The sequence below is a fragment of the Haemorhous mexicanus genome, chromosome 2, assembly GCF_027477595.1.
Source record: "Haemorhous mexicanus isolate bHaeMex1 chromosome 2, bHaeMex1.pri, whole genome shotgun sequence".
Lineage (NCBI taxonomy): Eukaryota > Metazoa > Chordata > Aves > Passeriformes > Fringillidae > Haemorhous > Haemorhous mexicanus.
The window spans coordinates 49915527-49941476 of NC_082342.1; the positions used below are offsets into that span (position 1 = coordinate 49915527).

Consider the following 25950-nt stretch of genomic DNA (forward strand, 5'->3'; position numbering starts at 1 on the left):
AGTATTTCTAGCTTTTACAGAAGCAATAATGAAAGGTTTGAAATCATTAAAATGTTTCTTATTTGCATAGTAACCGCCCATTAAAATTCTAAATAACAGAAATCCTACATGAAGTACAGTTGCCATATGTTGTGGTGGTTTTCAGAAGGCTTTTGTTCAGAATTTGTGTGTTGATTCTTCAGGTACTAACAGCAGCTGCCTCAGTTTTGGAAAGTGTATATGCCTTCCTCAAGCAGCCTAGGAATTTTTTCCTACAAAAGTCCCTAAATGAACTGAAGTACTTTGGAGTTTTACTTAGCGTTAAATAGGGGGAAATTTAGGTGTGAGTAAAAAATATGATTCTGTAAGGGTACATAAATAATGTGTGGAACATTTTACATGTAATGCTGAAAATGTTAGTGGTGTATTTCAATAATGGATATATTTTGATAGTTAAGACTGCATTACTTGAAGCTAAGTGGAGACACACCATTAAATGTGTGGGACAAGGCTCTCAATGATCAGAGCACTAAGTTCTAATTCTCTGCCTTTCTTATCCTTCTCTCTTTCCACTGTGAAACTGAAAGTCAAATATTAGTGCAGCTAGCTCTTATGTTACAGATGAAAAGGAAAAGTTTAAATGTCCTGTTTCAATGAATTAATTGTCCTCCAAGGTGTGTGGCAATCTTTTGTTTGCTTAAGAACATTACCATAAGGGCACAAAGGCTCACAGCCCCCTACCTGGACTACAGGTTCATGCTAAAGCTGAGACGTGGATCAAATTCTTTCTAGTAGCAGTTGATTATTACCCAGTTAGCTATAAATCTAAATACTTGCTTTTATCTCCTTTCTGTAGACATTTTAAAACAGATCTGGTTTAAATATTTACTCATGAAAAAATGAGTTTGTGAATTGCTGGAGGCAAAGTTGAAAGGATTCTATAATGAACAAGTAAAGAGAGTATTAGAGGCCAGGAGAATTGCTATCACCTTTGTGCAAACTTTAAAGGGGGACACAATGACTTATGTGTGTTTTTAAAATGTCAGACAATTAAATACACAATTATATAGTTATATTTTAATTTACTTAGTTCAGGTAAATAAACTGTACAGACCAATCTTATGTATTTGGTCAGCATCTAAACATTAGAATTGAAAGCATGTTTTTAAAATTGTGATTTATGCTCACTTTGTAAACTGAAGACATTTTTCTCACCTGAAGACTTATTTTTTTTTCTCATCCGAATGACAGAATATGAATTCTTTGAACTGGGTATTAGAGTGGAATTAGAATTTATCTTAGATGTAAATTCTGAAATAGAAGGTAATATAGACTGTCCAAAAGTGTTGAAACAGTAATGTTGATATGGTTCAATGATTCTTTTTTCTCAGTACCAGTTTAGATTTGCAGAATTCACTCTCCTGTCTGCTCAGGCCACTGTTGTGCTTTCCCCACAGTTATGCTTAAACTGTTACCAAAACTGCTCAGTAAGCTGGACTGTGAATCTATCTGTGATAGAAAAAGAATTAAAATAACTCCCTTCTAAAGGTTATTTTTAAGTCTAATGAGCTCATTGACCTCAAAACACTTGTGGTGGCACAAGTTAAGCAGAGATGTGGGAATGGTTCAGGTAACGAGAAGATTTGCTGAAGATACCATTGCTTTCTTGGAACAACCTTTATGTTTTCAGCTAGTCTGTCTTGGAAAAGAAACAAACAAACAGAAAAAGCCCAACCACTATTAGAAATCATACTTACCTTCTTTCAGTCATAAGAAGATGGCAATTAAAATTGAAGCAAGAGAATTATTATGTCAGATATTCTTACAAGTGGTTCCTTTTGTATTGTTCAACTCAAAATGTAGAGAAGCCCCAGAGTCAAAAAAATACTTAATTTCTGGATAGGCTTTCTACTAAGCAGAAGAGCCTGTGGCATGGACCTTTTTTGGGATGTATTACAAAAATAGTTCCTAGAACTTCCACATTAATGTTCTTTTCTGTATCAGTCTAAAATCAATGATGTTCCCCTTTTATGTTCAAATTCAGTGTATAATTTGGCTGTACAGTTAATTTGGAATAAATTGAGAGAGTCGAGGAAATGAGAAAATTAACACCTAGGCACGAGAGAGTATTTTACAGCCAATCAGCCACCAAAAGAACAGACTTGTTTTTTCCAAACTTTGCTTTTTTCTTCCTCTAGTAACCACACTGTTACATTTATAAAAATAGTAATTTTTTGCATCATGAACAATTGCACAGGTTTTCCAGCCAAATTAATTCTTCTTTCTCCATGACTATTTCTGCTTGTCTTCATGGCATAGATCAAGGAGCATGGGAATCTGGGGGAGACAGGATGGGGGAGGGATACCATTCCGTGTGGAGCTTGGGAAACTAGCCTCTACATGTTCCAGGAAATAAACACATTCTTTGCTTCAATGAAGCAGAAATGTTTTGTTGAGTAAGTCTCAGCAGTGGACATATCTGCACTTTGTTTGTAACATCATGTGCATTTGAAATAAACCGGCAATCAGGTCTAAAGTTGCTTCTTTGCTATGAACCAGATTGATTTCAATTTAAAGAATGTCTCAAACTAGAAAAGAAACAGTTTTTTACTAAGGTGTGGAATAAAAGAAGAGACTATGGCTTGTTGAGACAAAATGCATAAAGAAGACCATTAAATGTGAAAACATTTTCTTGAAGCATCCATATCTTTAAATTTTGTTCCTTTAAGGAGCTCCTATGACATGTTGACTGCCTTAACTAAGGTTGATCACAAAGTTCCCTTTATAGTTTTCTTGTGTAGATTTTTTTTTTTTATTAGTTACTTTCTGTAGGTTTACAGTATTGTTTTATCTGGGAACTAAATATAAGTGTTCTGAAGCTGAGTGTCACTCTTCAAATCTAAAAGGTATGTTTCAGTAATGAAAAGTACTATTTAGGGACAAAATCTGGTGTTGTTTCCTTCTTCCTGGTGTTAAAAGTAGATGGTGTAGGAAAAGTAAGATTTCACTTAGATCTACTTATTTACATTAACAAGATTAGGATCTTTGACTTTGCAAACTTTCCTGTGAGTGTAATGGGTATTGGGAGTATGCAAGGACTAAACATCAGAACAAAGAAGCTGAAAAGCTAGAAATTGCAGTCTTCAGGGTTAATAACTTACATTGTTTTGTAAACTGGAAGCTTGCTGGCTACATGTGTATTCTGTAAAATAATTTCACTAGTGGTAAAACAGAAAAAATCCCACTGTCTCAGCTTTGCTGAAACTTTTTATATTATTTCATTAAACATAAATACAGCTTTTTAACTTGAGAGTAACTTTTGGATGACATTCAATTCCACATTAGTTCCACTGTTTATATAGTGGATTTTTAATTTATTTGTGTCACTTTCTTCTTTCTGTTTACAGAATTTTGTGATTTTAAAGCTGTCAGGCTCCAGATAATGTTTTTCCATCAATTGAGTTTTTCTGTAATTTTATTTAGTTGCTTTGTGCAGTAAACTTTGTGTTACTAATGCAAAGCAGCCTTTCAAGGAAGGCTGCTTATGTGCATGAGGCAAATGGCATCTGAAAGTATATAGCAAGTGAAATTATTCTTAATTAATTCTTAATTATTTGGTTCTGTTCCAACATAAATCCCCTTCTTATTTCAGTATTTGTTCTGATTTGAGATTACCTAACGGCATCTCTCATAGTCCTCTTTGCCATTTTGAACACTGTGATAGAAAGCAGCTGGAATATTGCATAAACCTTTCACAACATTCATGAGCAGTGATAGCTAATTTAAGTACAGATAATAGCATCATTAGCTTATAAATATCATTACTGTTTTATTACAGTGACATTGCCTCCCCATTGTTTCAAAACTGAAATGTAGACTTCTGTAAAAATGTAGTAAGTCAGGCTGATATTTTCCATATGTGACCTGCTGATAGAGTAACTTATCTTCAGGAAGTCTGAAACAAATTCCACAAGGTGTTTAAGAGAGATGAGAATTGCTATTCATGTCTTTAAAAGTTTTATTACAATTTCATTTCTTTCACTCATCATAAAGAGAGTTAACTTAGGAAATGTAAATGTTTTTAGTTCATTGTCCTTGGTAATTGAGTTGGTTCTGACCCTTTAGGGTTCATGTATAACTTAGAGTCAAGCTCCTTTTCTTACTGTTCTGAATTTACTTTATATGTTGGACTCCTCTTCTAATAAAAGTCATAAAAAAGAGAGGGGAGATTTTTCTCTATTTTATTAACAGAGATGTTACCACTAAAATGAGTTTAAATAGTTCTGAAGTGTTACTTAATGGAGAGAAAATACAAATGCATTGCAGTTTAATCATGTTCTAAAACTTTCCCAGCTTACTCTCATCAACTTTCCTTGCATGTACCTCTCATTCCTGTGCCTATATGTATGGAAGCATTTCATTATGTAGCTTGTTAACATTACATATGTATTATGGGTAGTAGACAGAAATGGTCAGAAGTATTTCCCTTGTTTCTATCTGCTATCCTGTCTATGCCTCTTTAAAAAAAAAAGGAAATTAAAAAATAAAACCAAGCCTAAACAAACCAAAAAAGGCTACAAATTTCGAATAGAAGAAAATTTAGCTTATGAATTGAAATGGCATTGCAAGGAAGTACAACTCCTAAACCTAACAGAATTCCTGTCAAGTGAGCCAGACACTTACCAAGGAATTTAGCAAGGATTTACCAAGGAATCAAGATTTGGAAGCTGACACTCTCAGGGCATCCGATCATTTGAAAGTGTTGAACTTGTGTCCACTTTGTTGCATTATCCTTAAATGTTTTCTACCACTCACTTTAATTTTTTTACAGTGAAAAATTTGTTTTATGAGAAAGATTTCTAATCACATCTATTACAGCTTAATTCTGTAAAACTGTAGGTGTGAGGGCTCTTCCAATGAATTGATTCACTTACTTGTAACTTCTGTAGAGCAGAAGCACTCAGTATAGCGTGTCTGCTCTATTATGAAAGTCTGCAGTAACCTCAAGTAATGAGTGTTTGAAACTTCTTTATCTTCTCTGAAGCTCTTACAATGGCAAAAAGTGGGGTCCTTATTTTGTGCCTGCTACCTAAAGTCTAACTTAGATTTCTTTGCACAGTGAAATTTCATTTCACTGAGTGTGTTTCAAGTAGCCCAGTTCAAGCTACAAACTGAAAGAACTAGGCTAGTAGCAAATGCTTTAGGGGTATCTCAGTATAGGTAACATTATCCCTGTCAAGTATCTAGAGGTATGTAAGGTGTAAATATTCAAAGAGACCCAGGATTCTGACTCCAAAATTGCATCACCAATGGTCCTGCTAGACAGCTACCTAACTGTGCAAACATTTAAAAGCCCAAGGGAACTACAACAATTCATTTGGTCTCCAGGAGTATTCCAGTAATTCTGGGTCCGGGAGGCTTGGACACATTGCAGCTTTAGTTTAGGCCAAAAGTTTGATTTACCTGCTTTGCCCTGACTGCCCTGGAAGGAAGTACATATGTTTGGACTGAGCAGGATACTCTAATCAGGTGTATAATTGGACAATACAGACCCCTTTCTCTATCACAGCTGATCCAAGAGGTAATGGAATTGGAATTTAAGGAGGCACCTCCAGATTTCTCTGTACCCTTCAGTGGCCATCCAAAGGCTTCTGCAACACTGAGCAGTTGCCTGTGCAGCTGGCAGGGAAGCCATCAGGATCTACGAGCTAATTGCTCTGTTGCTCACCTCTGAACAGTCTGTTCTGTGGTGCCTTCTGGTGGCAAACCCAGCAGAGCAGGCTGGGATCGTGTCTGGGTGTCCTTTTCTTGGTGACTGAGTGCAGAATTCTTCCCTTGCCATGAGTACTGACTGGGTGTTGGCTGTCTGCTGTTACTCTTTGGTTCTTGCACCTGCAGTGCGTTCCTGTCCCAGGGGTGTTCCCAGTGCTGAGGGTGCAGCCCAGGTGTTGCCTGCTTGGCACTGCAGGGCCTGGGCCTATTTGAGATCCTGGTTTCATGCCTTCTCAAAATAGCAAGTTGCAATACAGCTCAATACAGTTCAACAGGCTCTAAGTTTGCTTGTTGAGAAAATTACAGTGTTTATAATTTTCACGTTCTGACTGCAACCCAGTCACGGTTAAATAATCGAATCTAATTTACTACTCACAGCTTTTTAAAATGAGGGGAAAAGCATATCTGCTCTGTTTCCTATTTGGATATCCTGGTGAAAGTATACCAGTAAGACTGTTCTTTTTTTGACTAGAAATTGTTCAAACAGTTAAGAATTTGAGTTTTTGAAGTACAATTCAGGATATAAAATAGTGAATTTCCATTTAAATTATTATCTGACTAATCAACTCAACTCTATTCCCTACTTCCTGTGTGTAAAGTACGGGTGGTTGGGTCAGACTTTCTCTTTCAATTATTCTGCACTTTAATCTCAAATAATGGGCAGTCCTCTGTTTGGTTGTTACTGCTTTTGTATTATTAGAGGCATTGAGACTGACCAGCAAGTCATAAAGGAGGTCTGTTGATAATATCCAATGGAAACTTAAAAAGCTGAATATGACACTGTAAAGGCTTTGCAAAGGTTTAATGCATTGCTTTATGCACTATAATGAGTGATCCTCTACATCAGGGAATGAATCTACACAAAAGAATCACTAGAAGACATTTTGCTGTGTTAACTGGTGTGGGTTTAGCCCCTTTTAATTCAGAAATATATTGTCTTCTTGTCTTTCCCTCATTATAATTGCATTTACACTTCTGAAATGAAAATATTTTCTGTGTAAAAAGACAAAATATCCTTGATATACAAATAAATATTTCTGTGGAGTATGCAAGACGAGGCTATGGTTCAGTAACAGAGTTTGCAGTAGAAATACAAAGCCAAACAAAATTTAGATTTTAATGCATATGTCTTGGTAGTATTTCTTTCTGGAGGCTTTAGAGAACTTGCTTTGAATCCCCCTTTTCTCTGTGTCAATTTCCCAGCAAATTGTTAAACCTTTCCTTTAACTACATATGGTAATTATAATATGTGATTTTTCTTTTGACAAAACATGGTTTCTTAGATTGATTTCACTCAGGTTTCCATAATTAGGGTTGTATGAGATGGATTGTGACATGTTCTTCTGGATCAAAAGATATGTAAAAAGTTCCATACTGAAGAGTTTTTACATATGAAGGAGCACTGTAGCTTGTGCAACAGAGGAAAAATACCAAACTGGAAAAGCCTAGTTCTTTCCTAGTCCTTTTCTGCTGTTACTTTGTGCAGGCTTGGGTAACACCAGTGGGATGCAGCCATAAGGTTTTCTCTTCCAGAATTGGATGAGCTTGTGTCTCACACTTGTGCTGATTGTCTCTGACAGATACTGCTGCAGTTACAAAAGGCTTTATTGCTCACAGCCAAACATCTCCTGTCATTCTACATCACTCTCTCTTAAGTTCTGAGTTAAGAACTGGGTTGGCTTTGTTGACTGAACACCTATCAAAGCACTTGGTGGTTATTATTGAGGACATGGATCATTTCTTTAATGCCTGCATTACACTAATCTCTGGATCTTTACAAGAATTTTCCTTCCTCCCAGTTTTTACTCTTTGGGGGAAACTGCTTTTTCCTTCCTTGCCACAGAAGACTAGATTTCTGAGAAGAGGGAATTTGCCTTCCATTGCTTTTAACTATTATGTATTTAAGCATGGTGAATGTTGCCAGTGGCCCATAGGTATGACAGTTGTCATTTTAGTCTGCTAAAAACAATTTCAGAACTGTAAATTTAAGTGTTATTGTAAACTTTTTAAGATACATGTTAAGAACAGAATTGTGAGGGTTTTCAGTTTGCTTTCCTAGATGAACACAGTGTATCTATATTGTTCTCATTTATCCCTTTTTAATCCTTTTGACCATGATGACTAATTTGTCTGTGCTGACAGAGTAACAGATCTCAGACAAGGCATTTTCAGATATTACAAAAACAAATGAATGAATAGTGAAGAGGGAGCCACATTAGTGCACTTACTGAGATTAGAAGGTTGTGGCATAAACTCCTACCACATTCGTTGATGGCAGAAAATGTACAGAAAGGAAAATAATGGAAAACAAATTATAATTTCTGAACCTCCTGAAGCCATTCATTTATTATGACTGGGGGGAAAGAACAGAAAATTTTGAATACTAAAGTTTAAAACTTTAAGAAAACCATCTATCTAATATAAAATCTAGTTTAGTGTTAGCAGTCCCTACTTAGTAGGGTGTTAGCAATATAAATATTAAATTATTTCAGAGTGAGCAAATATAATGTAAATAGCTCCATAATACAGATGGAAATCATAGAATAAATTAGGAATAGAAATGTCTTTTTTTAACCCTACTTGTTCATAATCTCAGGAAATGTAATATATAAAATATATACGGTCATAATCCAGTTAAAGTAGATGTGAAGTTTGACCAAGCTGAAGTGCTCAGAGTGGCCTTGGCTGTCTAGTTTCAGCTTGAGAATTGCACTAATTACATGAAATTCATTTTTATCTACTAAAGCATGTATTAATGTATTTTGGAGAGAACACAGTATTCCACAGTGTTCTTGGAAAATACATTCCTTGTTTCTTGTTAGAATATGATGGAAAGTATATATCTTAAAATGAAATTAGAAATGTCAGCAAGTGATTTTTAAAATAAATTGAATCAAATTTCATTTATTTCATGAATTCACATCCCAAGCTCATGCAGCTGATAATAGGAGTTCACATAAGCAGTACCCATCTGGCCTTCAGAAGGTTGTACCTGATCAGTTCACCACCACACATAGGGCATATTTTGTATCTTTGTTCTAACTCACAGCTGGTAACTCTGTCTGCTAATCCCAGGGAAAGCTGCAGCTGGAAATGCAAAACTACTTTTGAACTTGCCTATCCTTTCCCAGAGATGTCTGAAGCCTTGAAGATGTGTTTCTTTTATGATTCCGGTTAAATTAGTGAATAAATTGTTGCATTAAGAGTGAAGTCAGGCAATGAATCCTCAAATACCCATTATAAGACCATGTTTTATATAACAAAAGAAAGCTGAATGACCAAAGATACTTAATTTCACATGCTTTCATATAATAAAAACTCACTGCAGAGCTCACTTCTTTATTACATTTAAAAAATGATGAAGTAATCACTATTCACTTCTAGCTTGTTCATCTAAAATGTGAACAAGCAGTTTGCAGGCATATTTAGTTTTGTTTCTTGACACTGTTAAGTACAGTTAGAACATTAAATTCTCAACTGCAGACTATGAGAATTTCAATGTGTTTTTTCAAAGCAGCTTACCATACTTCAGTTTCTAGTAGTAACTTGTGCAACCTTTCATCTTATGAGTCAATCCTATAATTAGTATCCTTCTTTGCCAGAGGCATACTGCATGTTTGTTTTAGGTACAGAAAGTCTGCAAGAAATTTAACTTAATCATTACTTTTTAATGTAAGAGCTGGTTAGCTCAATTACACTAGATTAAAGTGAGCTTGAAATTCCTGAGTTACAGAGAAGGGGCTAATCTGTGACCTGTAGTGAATAAGTACCATTTCCTATGGTTTTTGCCTTATGTGCACTTAGTAGTGTGGGTAGCCCTTCAGCCCAGGCTTGCAGTAGCTATAAGCAATTATCTATTTTCTGTATGGAGTGGATTTGCAAGGTTCTTATTTTACTTGGCCATTAGGTTATTCAAAATTATTCTAGGATTGCATGCATTGCAGTAAAGCTGCAAAATGTTTTTTTTCATTTAAGTTTTGCTTTATTGTTTTTAGGGGCAATCTGAAAAAAATAAGTACTGGTTTCAGCTTTTCAGTATTTTTTAGACAATTTCTAATTACAGAAGCATTAAACTGTTTTAAATATATTCATTTAATAACATGCTTTTAAGCTGTATTCAGACTGAAAATACTGGTTCAAATGTATCTCTCCTAGTCCCACAGGGAATGGTTGCATTAGCACCACTTCAGAAGCACTGAGTTTTGGTACCTCTGGTGTAAACCCATGCTGACTGTTGTGACTTTGGGCACAGAGTCCAAGCAGTGACTGGCATGTGAATATAAAATACTGCTAAACAAGTGCACAGCAGTGTGTGTACTTGCTGCTGGTAGATATTTTACTCAGTGATCTTATAGGTCTTTCCCAACTTCTGAAGATTCAGTGATACTAATTTGCTCAGCTACAAAATTCTTTGGCTGTGTTCCACTTAAATTTCTTGTTTTTAAGAAAATACAGAAGAAAACGTGGAGTCTATTTGGCTCAACCTTTCCATACTGCCAGCTCTCTATTAAGAAAATCATTGTCAAGCAAAAGAACACTGAAATACCACACCAGAGGACTGGAATTACCTGGAGGACTAGAATTGGAAGTAGGATAAAATGCAATAGCCTTATAACAAGAGTTGTGTGCTGAGAACCTTAGCAGTAATGATTCATTATAAACCAACACCTCATGAGCTGGCAGCAGCCTTATAGAAGAAGGGCCTAATGTTCTTACAGATCACTTGTGACCTTCAAATTATTGTCCTCTACTTTGCTCACCTTTGATTTTTTGGGTGACAGACCTCACACATTCTCGCTCTTTCTGGTTCACTTGTGCTAAAGCAGTGTTCTGCCAAACTCCTCTTTAGCAATGATCATAGAATAATCTCACATGTTATTTTGGGCAGTGACATGTCCCTTTGAGGAATAGTCTGTGACTGTTTCCTAAAGACATAAGCTCTTTGTTAGAGCTTTTTTAACTAAAGGCTTGTGTCCACCAGTCTCAGTAAAGTTTCATTTCAGCCTAGTGATATGATTCTATGTGCATATTACTGAAAGGGATTTATAGTTACCCTGTCTGCATGTAGAGATTTAAGATGGAATTAGTGCACCCTGATTTGGGTATCTAAAAGTTAAAGCTTAGCCCTGAAGTTGCCAGCCCAAACTCCCAGTCAGGGGTGAGAATTAGGTACCTCAAGAGTTCAGGTAAGCCAGATAAGGTGAGCTTCAGTGACTAACACTAAGCAGTCTTTCAAGCCTTTTCAGGATAATTACTTCTCAGGATATTCTGTTTCTGGCTTTGTTTTAGAAAGAGAGCCTAAGGTGTCTAGCTCTGGCTTTGTCTTCAGACCTTCAGACTTCTATAGTAATGAATTTCACCTAGATGCCGATTTCAGATTAGATGAAAACTACAATCCAACACTGAATATTTGTGTTTGACTCCCTAAAACCTGATCTTGCTCTTTTTTCTTTTTAATTAATTTTGAGGAAAATTACTTTTCATACTGTAGATTTTTTTCCACTCCTGCTATGTAAGTAAAAACAGAAATAAAAAACTTAGAAAAATATTTTTCTTACTTTTTGATAAAATGTCTCTTAAAAACCAAAGCCCATATTCTAAGAGAACTTGCTAAAGTTAGAATATGCCAAAATTGAGGCCTGCAACCATGAGATTCCCTCATATATAGTTACTCTAATACAGGTTGTATTTACATTGTTGCATATTATTTCCCACTGGGCCATTGTTCACTTAAAGCACGGGACAGGCAAAACCTGTAATTCTGTAAGTCTCACTTTATTTGCTACACACTATTTTATATCCCATGCAGAATGTGAGGTATTAAATACTGCTGGACTTTTCTGGGGTTCTGCCACTGTAAAGAAGTTGTTACAGATTTTGCAGTTGTGATTGATTTTATCTTTTCAATGGAATTGGCGTTAAATGTTTAACATCTGTTAACACACTGAAACAGAGGAAGTCAAAGGCCTCAAAACCCTTCATTGTTTCTTGACAAAACCAGAGTAGGATGCCACCTTCTTGGCTGTGAATATGTGTAATGGTTACAGCTGTGAGCTGGTGATCTGAAGTTGTCTCTATATGGTGAGATCAAGGGTGGTGTTTAAAACAAATCAGACTAATTACACCCTAATTTCTCCAACCCACACATGCCCCCAGCCCTCCCCATCCCCTGTGGAGAAAGTTTAGGTGATTCCCTCCAAAGCAGATCTTTGCTTTGGTCAGATGAATCTCATTTGTAAAGCTTGACTTTTCAAAGATAACCTTTCAGAATGTCTTCTGTATTGTATGGCTAATTCCTACTGCCTTCTGTTAAGGAGGGGAGATGTTATGTTTCAGATTAAGTAATATAATAAAGCAAGGATCTGGTATATAGCAGCCTTTTGTTTGGTATAACTTGACTTTCTGATCCCCACAGCTCTAAGTGGTGAATTAATAACTGCTTTTCATAAGCTATTGTCATTTCTGATGTCAAAGCTACAGCTTTTTCATTTGTGGTACAGTTTGCATGTGCATGCACACTGATGCACTGTAGGTAATTTCTTTGCAGTAAATTACAGCAGTTATGATTTCTGCACTAATACAACAAGCTGGGGATGCATGGCCAACTTCTAAAGGTGTTAACCTCTATGTTACAGAATTATTAATCCCATGTATTTTGTGTTACTTACCCCACAAAAAAGTGGTTTTAAAAGATCTTGGGATTGCAAGGTTAAAAACTTTAAAAATACTAGTAGCATTGGTTAGGCAACTCTTAACCTTAATTCAGAATTGTAATTCAGCTCAATGGAGTGTATTATGAAACTGTCTTAATTACATAAACATAGTTTTTGTTTTCCCTAGTGCAGACTTATTTCTCTACCCAACATGTGCCTTGTGTGGAGAATTTAAGGTAACTTTGTGATATTTAAAAATAATTGTAAACAGGAAAAATGTAATTGCTGAGCAAGCCTAAGTCTAGTTTCTTTAATTTTGTTCTGGTCTACATAGCACGTGACTGTCGGCTGTGCAGAGGGGCCCTTACTCCTTCTGCCAAAGCTTTACAATTCAGCTGAAGAGGAGAAATAAGCTTTTACCAAGCTCAGCTTCTAGCCTAGTGGCTAAAACTATCTCCATGAAGGTGGTAGAAGAGTCTTCATTTGATATGTCTTGGCAAAGAGCTCTTAAGCTTTTTCAGAAGGCAGAAACCTCCTCATTACCTCCTCTTTCAAGAGCTGCATCTGAAAGGCATTAGAAGCCATGCTTGTGTTTTGTCTCTTAATTTAATTTTCAAATAAGATCATAGATTTTTGTTCTCCATAGAGTTTTAAGAGAAGTGGAGGCTCCTCTCTGCCTCTGAGTAATTTATAGGAAGAGCAAAGTGCATTATCCTTCTTCAGGTTTCTGTATCTATAGGCTGAGCATGGTGACATAAGGAACTGTGTTACTCATATGACAAATATTTCAGATTCTATTCTGTATTTAACCTTTTCTTCACATGGTATAGGAAGTATGTGACCTAATACAGGCCTCTAGCTCCCCAGATAGATTTGTATTTTAAAATTACAGATTTTACACCTTAACTTTTACATACTTAAGCCTTGTCCCTTAGTCACTTTTCAAAATGGATACCAAAATGCAATGGCATCAATATTTTATGTGTATTGACTTTTAGATTACTCTGAATTATCTGCAGTCTGAAAGTTGTGGGTCTTCTTTTTTTTATTTCTCATATATTATTCTCTCAATTTGGAAATAACCTTTTAAAATTTTAATGTAACAAATAGTCCAATAGTCCAGTGTTGAACACACATGCACATACTTATGTGTTTCCAGATCCCTTTGAGTACTGATTTTTTATTATTCATATCTAATAAGTAGGCTCTTTCTGCATGGGATTTCTAATACTTGGAAGAATTTCCATGGCATTTATATTTTTCATATTTGGTAGCAAAAAATATTAGTACATTACAGAGAGTTTGACGAGTGAATCCTAACTATCAGGATTTTGTTTTCCTTTCCCAGTTATTTCAGATTTTAATTTTTAGTCCAGGAGGCTAAACAAGGTAAAGCTACTAAAACTTTGTTGAATTTTCTGGTAGCTGCTGGAACATCTAGATGTCTGGACTAGGTAAGTTATTTGGCCAATTCAAGAAGCAGCTTTTTGACCAAAATAAGGAAATTATTCCTGCACCTAATTTGATATTCAAATAGAGTAGTTTTTCTTAATGTATCACCTATTGATATATTTATTTTTGAATATACAAGCACTGTTTTCTAAAGCTTTAGAAACTTTATTAATTAATTGTATCACTGTATACTCTGCTATTCTGATGACAGAGCAGCTTGCAAACAGAAGTAACATAGTTGAGTACTGTTACCTTTACAAAGAATTTTTAAAGCAAGGACAAAAGCCATAGTTCTTGAAAATGTACTGCATATACAATGCAATACATATTGCATAGTGGTGTTTGTGGAAATTTATGTCAACACACTTAGGGCACAGTCTTGCAATCATTGTGAAATCTTCTGCTTTACTCCCTGGGTGTTACCACAGCTGAACCAGGATAAGGAGAGAAATGTTTGGGAGAGAAAGTGAAGTGTTAGAAATTGCTTCTTGTTGAATCAGAGACAAAAACTCTTTTATGACTGATTTACATGTAATTTCTTGTTTTCCTGGGATTTGTACAAATAAATACATTGATGTGTATGGAAGAGCATGGATGTTCCCTGCCTAGAGGAAGGCTTAGCTGCTCTACCAGCCCTCAGGCATGGACACAGGACAGAGCTTTGCACACTGTCATATTTCAGCCTGCTGAAAACCAATCTGTGCACCAATCCAACCTCATCACAGAGCAGCTTTAAGAGCTTGTTTGAACCTTTTGGAACAGATCTGTAACCTGTATGCATGGGATTCACAATGTTCAGTTACAGTTTTGATTAATGCAAGTGGGTTATTCTCTATTGGCTAAAGAGACAACCTTCAGATGTGCTTACTCTTCTGCTTACATGAGTGCCATGGTCATTTAACTGGTGAATATGCAGGTAGATTCAGAAGGGTTCATGGCCCCCCTCTCCTCCTCCCTTAGCAAATGGGTGATGGCAGCAGCTGCCCACATGAGCACAGTTTGCTTTTCAGCAATACAAACTCCTCCTCTGCTTATGTGGGCCGTGTCTTGTTGGAAGGGTTTTGGGACTGAGAGCAAGAGAGTGTGTACAGAGACTGAACAGAGCAGAAACTGTCATACACAGACCAAACTGACTCAACTTCTGCACAGGGAAATTTTTGTTCTCTAACTGGGTAGTCCTAAAGATTAAATAGGACTGCACATACAGAATACAAAGTACAAAAATACAAAAAAAATACTTCGTGCTTTCATTTTTTATTGAAAAGATGAAACAGCTTTCATAGCCTGTGTGGGATGGATAAATTCTAGAGTTGGATTTGAACAAGAGAATAACCTGAAATAGCGTGTTCTATTTCATAGAACATGTCTGGCAAAGAATGTGTTTAAAAGTACAAGTTAGAGGTGATGTAAGAAAATAGATTTTCTGCTGTATCAAGCAATCTCATATGTTCTGACATAAGCTTTATGGGACATTAACTCATGAAAACACCTAAAAAAGGAGTTGAATTTTCAAGAAAATAGGTGTTGCCCACCCTGAACTGTCACCAATGTAAAGTTGGCTTTTAGAAGCAAAAGTCAGAAAGAAAATTGTTGGCACCACCACAGTCATTACCAGCAACACAGACTTGGTGCCATCAGATCACGCTGGGCATTTCCAGTTTATGGAGGAGAGATCTGTCTTTTCTTATTAAGAACCACTTATGTTGGGGGGTAGAATGTGTAGTCCAGTGGTGACACAGATTTCATCCCACTTCCTCTGATTTGTTTTTTTTTCTTACTCTTGGGTTTTTTCAGGTTATTTGAGGGTAGCAGTGGTCTGAGCTGTTCCTGTCATGGACTTTAATGTTCACATGCTTGACAATTCTGGAAGTTGGAAGCTTTGTGTATGAAACAATGTTACTTTTGTGCCCGTACAGTGGCTCAATTAGATCACCATGGAAATACCAAGATTTCACATCTCTGAATTGCTAAAAGAAAAATGTGTAGCAGAAGTTGACTATGTGTTACAGACATTGTGGTGTGTATCCAGTACTGTGGAGTTCATATATATTTTAAATTCACATACACAGTGCAATTGTTCTACTATTTTAAACATAAAAGCCTGTCAGCAGCTGGAGTTTGTGAAAATACACAGTGCAAGAGAAATGGTCTTGGAAATGAATAAATCAAATTTCAAAGATTTTAATTTATAAGCATATTTTTCAGGATTTCCAAACAATGGATAAATACTTGAATAGTCATTTTCTCCCCTAGGGCTTTTTGGTACATTTATTAAAAAAATAACAAAACCAGCAAAATAAAACAAACAAAAGGGAAAAAATTGCAGTCAGCACTTGGAGCACATTTGAAAAATGTGGTTTGACACGATGAACTTTGGGTGTAGGCCGTGCATGCAAAAGGCTGTCTTTTTACAGATGCTGGGAGACTCTGTCCCCACTGGTTACCACAGTCTCCAACAGTAATGTTTAATAAAGTCTCTTGCCTCCTACTTGAAAGACCAGGAGAAGGGAGGCAATCTGCCGCTTTGTGAAGACTCAAAGATATATTTGGGGAAACTTGCTTTCCATTTCTGTTGGTGCTCAGTAGTATATAAAACATAAGTATTTAGTCTGTGTATACAGATCTTGTGCATGTAGTATCTGAATTGTCTATATGATACTTAAGGATATATAATACATCCTTTTGCTTGCTTGGGGCTAGGTAAACATATTGCCTTCTTACTTTTAGATGAATATAAACATCTTTACTTTTTTTTTTTTTTTTTTCCAAAATGGAAGAATTTCAAAGTGAGCCCCGTTGCCTTACACCGGCTTGCCTTTTCCGTGGATCAAGGGCACACACACAGATAGCCACTGCAGTGCAGCTGACAGGCAGTAACTTGTTAAATTACATAACTTGAGGGTATGTCTGAGCCCTTAATTCTTGTCAAGTTAAGGTTGATACCACGGAGTTGGGCCATTCAACATAAAGGTAATGGGAAAACAGCTTTTGTAATAGGCAAATATTCCTTTCCCCTGTCAACCAGGAATACCCATATTCAAGGAATTAACAACATTTTAAGCTTTGCATCTTACTTCCAATCCTGATGGTAACAGATGGCACTCTGTACAATGTTACCATTTTACTGCTTTTAAGTGCAGTTTGGATTAACTTTGTTATTTTGAGTAAACTCTCTTCAGGTTAGCATTGACTGGGCAGGTTAAGAAAGAAATCCAAACATAATATTCCACATTTTATTCTCCCCAGCTTTACTAGTTAGTGTATGTTTCCTGTATCCATGGAAGACACATACAGCATTGCAAGTTATTTTTCACATGGTTGATCTAGCACAAAAAGCTTTCTTTTAGGTTTGCTGATTCTAGTAGCTACTGTAATTAATCATGGTTCTGAAACAAAAGTACATAAATAAAAATGGAGAAAACAAACATGAAATCAGTGACAAAGGAAGTCTTTTTATATTTTGCCCTGTCTCTTGTTGTTTGGTATAATAGGCTGAAAATTCAGCTATTCTGTTTATTGGCAGAGATTTTAGTGATACAGCTGGGATTCATATGTTCCATATTAGCTGAGTTACTGCTGTTTAACTGTCTTGGATTAAAGTTTGCTTGCTTTCAAGGACCACACCTTTGCATATACTGCCATTGTAATGTAATATTGATTAATTAAGGGAAGAATGTGTATTTGGGCTTACTGCTCAAAATTATACAGGAGACAGTTTGATATTTTGGGTAATTTTCCTTCAACATTAGCTCATTTTCAGAATATATTAGAACTAAGACTTTAAAAAGGAAATTGATTTCTTAAATAAAATACGGATAATATACACATGCTTTCCACAATCAGAAAACAGTGTGCACCTCCTCCCTCCTTTCTGAATGTATCCCATGCAGTTCACAAAGTGTTTAATTGCATATTTAAATTTAATCATGTAATCATCTAATAGATGTAAGTACAAGTTTACATTTAAAATGCAACTCCTTGCTTTACTGAAGTGGGACCATTAAGCCTGTGAAAAGAAAGAGTTTATGAAAATGAATACATGTCTGAGTAACACTGAAAGCAGAGTTCAGCAATGCCCAACGGGCCACTTCTACAATAGCAATCCACTTCTGAAATGTTGGTCTCTGCAGGGAAGATCACTATCATTATAATTAGAGCTAGACTACAATGGACTGCTCAGGGTAGCTATTCCAAAAAGTTCTTTGAAGGTGAAGATGAGTGGTAGACATTCTCAGGAATAGAAAATTGCTTTCTCAAGTGAAAAAAAAATCAACCAAATAAATCTTAAATAGCTAGATGGCTAAAAAAATTTTCAGTTTTGCTATCCCTATTCAAAATGAAATCACTGCATTTCCAGTTTGAATATTGCTGGTGGACCTTAAAGAAATATATAATTTATATTTTCCTAGAATACATCATATGCAACCATACTTGAAAATAGATGTATTTTGTACAGAAGCAAATGAACAGAGACAAAAACATAGAAGCTTTTGCCTGGGAAAAATTGGGGAAATTGGGGGGAAATTAGGGAAAGATGGGATTTAGTCCTAATTCCTAAGAGGAACCTGCTGGTGATCTGGTCAGCGTGGTGGTGCCTGGGAAAAATTCTCCTGTGCTCTTTTTCTTTTTTGCCCTTCAAAATTGATAATTCTTTTTTCTGCAAATTGTGAAGAAATTGCTAAGAACTGTTTAGTGCTCTGATGTACATTAATACAAATAGGTGTATTCATATGAAAAATTGAAGATGTTTTCAGATCAATTTTTTTATTGTCTGGTTTTTAAATTCTTGTCCAGTTTGTCTTTAACCTTCTAAAGACTAGATCAGGCAGTTAACTAAAATTGAAAACCTGATACCAAAGCACAGTCTGATCTTCACACCAAAGCCAGCACACCTTGCTATATAGACAGGATTTTATGTGTATTTACTGCTCCTCACAGATATCCTGGAACTTAATGCAGAAATTTTTTCAGTCTGCTTAAACTATAAACTGTAAACTATAGCTGCAAGAATCCTAGAAACTGAGTGAAAAGTTTTTTCTGTGGAAGATTGAGGTGCTCCTGCCAAGAGCATTCGAGTTATGACAAATTATTATGACACTTATTGCATTTTCTTTAAAAGTAATATTGGAGTTGGAAAAGAGGCCACAGAACTTAGCTCTGACAGAGAAAGGAGCATGGCTCTGCTCTCTTTGCATGCTCCCTCCAAGGATTTATACAAACTGATGAGGTTCCCCTGAGCCTTCTTGAGCTTGAGCCATCCCAGCTCTCTCAAACTTTGATCATAAGAGAGAGACTCTTCAGTTCCTCATTTTTGTGGCTCTCCGTTGTACTTTCTCCAGTTGCTCCCCTCTGTGCAATTTGGCAAGTTGAAAGCATGTACAAAAGATCTGCTATGAATTTGCTCTTCAGATTTTGATGTGACAGTGGAACATAATAGTACAAATTGAAGGTAAATGGAAATATTTAAGCAGATGAAAATGCAGTAATACTTGTTTCTCTTCATGCTGAAATCAAGAAATGAGCAACTAAACTAACTTTGTTCTGTAAAATGGCCATGGTCTGATCTCTCCACTTTTTTATATTATCCTATTTACTAGCAACTACATGGTACTATAAGCTGCAGAAACTGGTTTCATTTAATTCATTTGGTGGATTAGTTCTTTAATTTTATGGATTCTTAATTTCATACAATAGTGTTTTTTCTTTGGCATTAAGTGGTCTAAAGTCTTAGAATTAAGTCAGTTTTTGAAAATGCCTAGGTTTTGTCAATTCCTATAGGTATTATAACAAAGCAATACAGTATCACAAACACTTTGGTGCCCATGTTTGATGTGTGTAGAGGAAATATCTTAACTATTGCAGAAAATTATTCCTCAGTAATACAATTCCACTGATTGCACTGGCTAAGCTTGGAAGTTCTTTCCTGCCATCATGAAATTGCAGTAATGATATTGAACTATTGTATTTATTTACAATTTGATTAGAGGTTTTAATACACTTTGGCAGACATTTATCTCACAATTTAAACTTATGACTGCATGGACCATTTCTTAGGATATTATAGTCTTTAGGTTTTAACCAAATATCTTCTGGGGTAAATAGGCACAGTAATTTAAATAAAATATGGTTTGTGGTTTCTTGAATTTTGCTGTCATAGAAGTATTCTATGTTTTATTCCTTTTTTCTTATTGAATTTAGGAAGACTTCACAATAGATTGAAATAGATGGGCTGTCAAATTCATAGATTGTTTAAAAACTAATTTAATTTTACAATAGTAATTTAAGACAGTTTCAACAGTTGTAGTTAAAGTTTTGATTATTTAAAAATATCTCTCCCTTTCCACCTAAAGGTGAAAACATTTGTAGCTGGAAACATTGCTTATGTCTTCACTAATTAGGGTATAAAGTTAATCTGTTGAATGTTGACTAGAGGTACTATCTATTATTAAAAAAAAAAATCACTGAAGAAAAAGATTTTGCAGAGTTGAAATCTTGGGTTTGATCTTGGAAGTGACCATGGTGTCATGCAAAGCAGGATGATAATTTTGACAGCATTTGAACTTCCGTGGGTGCCTCAGTGCCCAGAAAGTTTCCTTATAAGGGAAGTTCATGTATTTGTGCCTCCCTCTAGTGGATCACTCTCTCAACTCTGCCCTAGGAAATGTTCTCCATATTAAATTCATGTGGCATTGAACCTTCAAATGTCTTTGTTTTCATGGTGAGGATCTGATTCCATTCTCGTGGACAGTCTGAATGTGTTGCTGTGCATCTCCACTCATTATGGCACATTTTGCAATATGTCTCTTCTAAGACTCCTTTTCATACTGAAGGTGCTGATGATCATATCTACATGTGCAACTAATGTAGCACATATGAATACTTTTTTTTTTTAAAACATTCACTTTTTTCTGTGCCCCAAACCTCTTCTGTTTCCCAGACTTTCATTTATATGACTATATTCTGGAAATGTCTGCAGTTTGCCTTAATTATTATTTAATTATCTTTCAGGTACTACCAAGGTAAATCTTGTGAAGATCCCTTCAACTGCTTCCAGCCCTCGAGACACTGCTCTGGCAGCTGTTATCTGCAGTGCACTTGCAACAGTGCTCTTGGCTCTTCTCATCCTTTGTGTTATCTATTGCAAGAGGCAGTTCATGGAAAAGAAACCAAGCTGTGAGTTTCCAGTTTTTACTGTTTCTGGGTAATATTTATAGAGTGGTATCAGTTTGGCAGATCCCTCTGTAGGTAAAGAAATGAAATGTCTACATCATTTAAGCAAGTTTAGATTGAGATGGTCAATATAGCAGAGCCCAGGACTCCATCCAAGTTTGCCAACTTGTGACAGTTTCAGCTGCTACTGAGAAAATGCTGTGTAAATGCTCAGAAATACTCCAATTACATCACTCTCATGCCATACTCTGCTAGAGGCTGCACAGATACATTTGGACTATTCATGATCCAAGATGGGACATACCAGAGTTGCAATGTCAATGTGGAAATACCAGTTTTGGAAGACCTGTGCATCAAATGCTATTGTGAAACACAGGTTAGGTCATCAAGATAATGAATGTGGCCAGTGTAGATGAGAGATTTGTCCTTAACAGTTTTGGTTTTATGGGCACATTCAAGATGAATTAAATGCCTGAGACAGATCTATAAATTTCATTTAAATCATTAACAGCTCATCAGTGTAATTTGTTTATAATAAACATTTTTCTGTCTCTTAATTTAAATTAAGAAAGAAAAAAGTGAAAAGCGCTCTAGTTCCCATTTGTAGTTTTATAAAACTTTTATTAAAATGTGTTTATAGCATTTAATGAACCCTGGATGCCAAACAAGAATACTGTCTAGGATGAATTGGTATTGTTATTGCTGCTTGCAGTGCAAGCAGAAATTAAAAGGTTTACAGAGGCATTGTAAGAATTGTTCCTCACCTAGAATTTGCTTTATACATGAATTTTAAGAAATTCTGGCACAGTGAATTCAGACTTCCTTTAGTTAAGTGCAGTGACTTGTTTGCCTTGGCCTACAATTATAGAGATTAAAGGTAGTCTGCTGTTAATATAAAGCTCTTGAAGATAATATAAACAAAATCCCAGTGGCTGAAAGCTGACTCTGGAAAATTTCAGATGGGAATCACTGAGAATCATTAAACACTGCAAAAATGCAACAGTGAATAAGATATACTCTCAAATCATCAAAATGAGAGCAGATGTCTTCCTAGAAGAGGCTGTAGTTGAACCAGCTGTTCTAGGCTTTGTTGCAAAATCTGTGGTTTACATTATTGGAAGCCACGTGGTCACTGTGGGTCCTTCAATTGGAAAATGTATGGACGTACTTTATAGCATGACATTACACTTTCTGTGGAGATAGAGGGCTCTGAGCAGGAGAAAGGGTAACACTGACATGGATTTTCATTCACTTTGTTCAAAGGGTCTCTGAGATCACAAGACATTCACTACAATGGCTCTGAATTATCATGTTTTGATAGACCACGGCTAAGTGAATATGACCACAGAACATGCTGCCAGTGCCAAAGAAGTGCATCACAGACATGTGGTAGGTTATGTCTACTGAAAGGTGACTTTATTTTATCTAACACTTAAGTTGTGGCAATTCAACTGCAGAGCTAACACTGTCAAACTAACCTTTGTCCTAGGCTAATTTCTTAATAAGCAGAAAGGATTTTTAAGTAGCTATTTGGTTTTTTTTTGTTTGTTTGTTTCTTCCTCTATTCATTTCAGTGACTTCACTTGAAAAAAAAATTTAAATGTCTATCTCATTTATTTCTGAAAGAAATAGCACTGCATATGGCTTTGAGATTTAAATTAGTGTGAAGGATTTCCCAGAGAGTATCTAAGAATGTGGTATGAATGCTAAAGGACATTAACAACCTGGACAATTCAAATCATTGCCATTTTGTGAAGTCATATCAGAACAGATGCAGTTATTACATTTAGAAACAATAATAAGAAATAATAAGACAATAAGAAATAATAAAAATTATTAAGAAATACATAATTTAACACAAAAGCACAGGATTAAATATCATCCTGATAGCTTTACTCAGAATGCTTCCACTTATGTGTATTCAACTGAGAAGAAAATTAATTTAAAAAATAGGTACTCATGACTGGCTTCTATGTTACTGCTAGAGGAAGGGCTTGGCTTTTATAAATATTTCAATTTTAAAGGAATAAAGATGTATTAAAAAATGTTTTTACAGCAAGAAATCTCCTGCTGTAAAAACATTTCCTCAATTCATGTATTATAATGTAACTGACAAACTAATACTCAAGTTTGAAAAAGATCAGAGACTAAGTTTATGCAGAGCTTTGATAGTTTTAACACTATTAAAATTAATTTTCATTCCTCAGGACCAGTTCACTTGATTCCCTCACTGTGCTGTGATGAAACCTGTAGCATGGAGCACAGCAGCCACAGCTGTGCTTTCCACTCTCAGACCACGCTCAATGAAAGGTAACTTCGTTTTACAAATGTGTATTAAACATGAAGTATTGTTTTATGCAGTTAAATTAATATTTATACAGAGACAACAGCTGCTTGAAGTCGAATGAGGGATTTTGATGAGCTGTACCCATGTCATCCCATGTTGTGCAAGAATAGGTTTATGGTGAAAAAATTAGGTATTACTTAGTAAATGCTGACTTGATCCATGGGTTTCTCAGAAGAAGTGGCTTCTCTCACAAGCAGATAATGTTCCTTCTACTCTGTGGCACCCTATGGGCTTTGACCACCTCCTCTTCTGCTAATAGTTAGCAAGTTGCTGCCTAAACCCATGAAGCTGGGGGGATTGAAGTACAGTTCACAAGTGGAATGAAAATTTTTTTTAAAGGACTGCAAGATTTGAAATATCTATTATTTCTGAATTTCTAGCAGGTTTTAGCTTTTATTTTCTCCCAATCAGCTGAGTGTTAGTAGTAGTTATTTTTACAGAAGGGCCACGAGCTAAATATATAAAATTTATGGTGTCCTTCAGAGTTTCCTGGTTACAGATTTTAATACAGGATGTATTTATTTCTTTTAGCTAGAATGATTTTCCATAAAAGGTTTAAATTGGTCTTCAGCTGTTTTGTTCTTATGGCCACATGTTACTAAAAACGTAGAGGCGGCTTCTTCATAAGTATTGTTTGTGCAAGGTGACTTAGCGACCTAAGTACAAATATCTAACTTTTCTATAACAACTTGTTTAAATACCAACAAGCTTGAGTCATCCTTGTATACCACCGAGGCTGACAAATTGAGAGTTGTGTACTTGTTGAGGAATCTTTTGGTTAAGGCTTTAAAAATAACTGTAATATCCATGCTATGTGGACATCAAAGATCCTGTGGTTCCTTCCAGTAGAAATGGAGCTTGTGCCAATTTCCTTTGCCAGAATAATGCATTTCCTTCAATTGTGGTGCAATGTCCTGACTTTTGGCCTCATCTCTGAAAATGCTTTGTGTGTATATCAGAGCTATTAAAGTGTCCTGTTTTGGAAATGAGTAAGGCTACTTAAAAACTGTTCTAGGCGTGTTAATATGGGACGAGTTTTGTCACACTGCATATCAGACTTAATATAGCCCTTGCATTTTTAAAAATCTGCAGACTGTTTTTGGTAATAAAACGTTGGTGTGACTTCCTGGCTTTGTTAATATTTATTTTGGTGCGTATAAATAGTGAAAAACACTACTGGACTTTCAGCAGTGTTTGGCACATGTCACTATTATCATGCACTTTAAATACACTCAAGGTAGATAATACTGAGTTTCCACTTATACTTTCTTCCATTTTCCATTAAAAAAAAATAATGCTTGCTCTTTTTTAATATTATGTCCTTTACGTGTAAAAGAGAATAGAGGAAAAACTTTTCACATTTTGAAGGCTAGACAGAACAAACTGAAAAATCTGACGTGAATACGTTTTCAGGTTTAAAGCAAACACAGTTTCAAGATGCCTCATTGCCTATTCCATTCTCCCAGTCTGAAGCCACTTTACTTCTTTTACTTCCATTAGATATTCGTCTTTCTACAGACAGAAAAAATTTTAATTTGGGGAATTAAAAAACAAAATCAACCAAACCCCCCCAGTGTTGGAGATTCTAGACTCTGCCCAACCATCTTTGTTGCTGCATTTTAAGCCTGCTACATCTTGTCTTAATACATCCCTATCCATGCACTGAGAAAAAAAAAAAAATCCTTCTTCTTTGTGACAGTGTTTATACCTGACCACTACTATAGTATTTTTTGTCATATTTCTGACCCTAAACAACTCCAACTGTAGTTCATGTTTTGTGGAATCCTGGATTCACTGTCCGAAGTATTGGTCACCAGAGCTTTTGGCATTTCCAGCCAAGGAACAGACTGTATTCCTTCTCAAGAGAATTAGTTTGTACAGCATGTCTCTAGAGTATTAATATAACCCTGTTAAACCTTCTTGAAATACCTATTACAAATGATCAGTAATTAAAATACTGATAATATTTTCTGGAATGCTTTGTAAAACCATGCGCCTTTTATCTTTCTGCAGAGCTTCTGATTCTGTTGGAGAAATGATTCCTGCTTTCCTTGGTTCTCTTTCACACTCTGCCTGTGGAGACAACCCAGATGCTTGGCCTCTTATGCAAAACTCAGCTTGTTGTGACAGCATTTCTATCTGTGAATCATATTCAGAACTGGCTGGAGGATCTGCAAAATCCTGCAGCCCTGAGACTGAAAATGCAGCCGCTGTTGAATTGGATAATAACCAGGAACCAAGTGAAGTACTTCTTTCAGCTAAGTCTCTTGATGGAAATGTTGCAAAGTCCTTTGAAATCTCCGAACATAGAACATGCACAGAAGTTTCATCACTTCAGAACTCGGTGACTGCTGAAGGCCAGCCAAAGACAAAGTGTAATGGAACAACAAATGACTCTACGGACTGATAAAGAGGTAAAAAACATAACTACAAAGGAATGAGAATAAGTGCTCCAGGCATGTAGAGCTAGATAAATATAGAATTGTAAGAAGTTCTAGGGTTATATTTCTCCATAGGTTACACCTAGCTATTGCTGAAATAAATTAAACCTCTACAGGAGATCCAGCAGTTTCACAT

At 35.8% G+C, this 25950-nt stretch overlaps 1 protein-coding gene across 3 annotated transcripts in view; it reads left to right on the forward strand.

Annotated features, from left to right (window-relative positions):
• The window catches only part of TNFRSF19 (TNF receptor superfamily member 19), a 57434-nt gene that overhangs the window by 26957 nt on the left and 4527 nt on the right, over positions 1 to 25950 (forward strand). For all 3 annotated transcript variants that reach the window (XM_059838751.1, XM_059838753.1, XM_059838752.1), the window contains 4 exons: positions 20865 to 21029; positions 22290 to 22415; positions 23234 to 23336; positions 25387 to 25787. In XM_059838751.1, the coding sequence (XP_059694734.1) occupies positions 20865 to 21029; positions 22290 to 22415; positions 23234 to 23336; positions 25387 to 25780 (788 nt within the window). In that variant the 3' untranslated portion in view covers positions 25781 to 25787. The remainder of the gene's footprint in view (positions 1 to 20864; positions 21030 to 22289; positions 22416 to 23233; positions 23337 to 25386; positions 25788 to 25950) is intronic.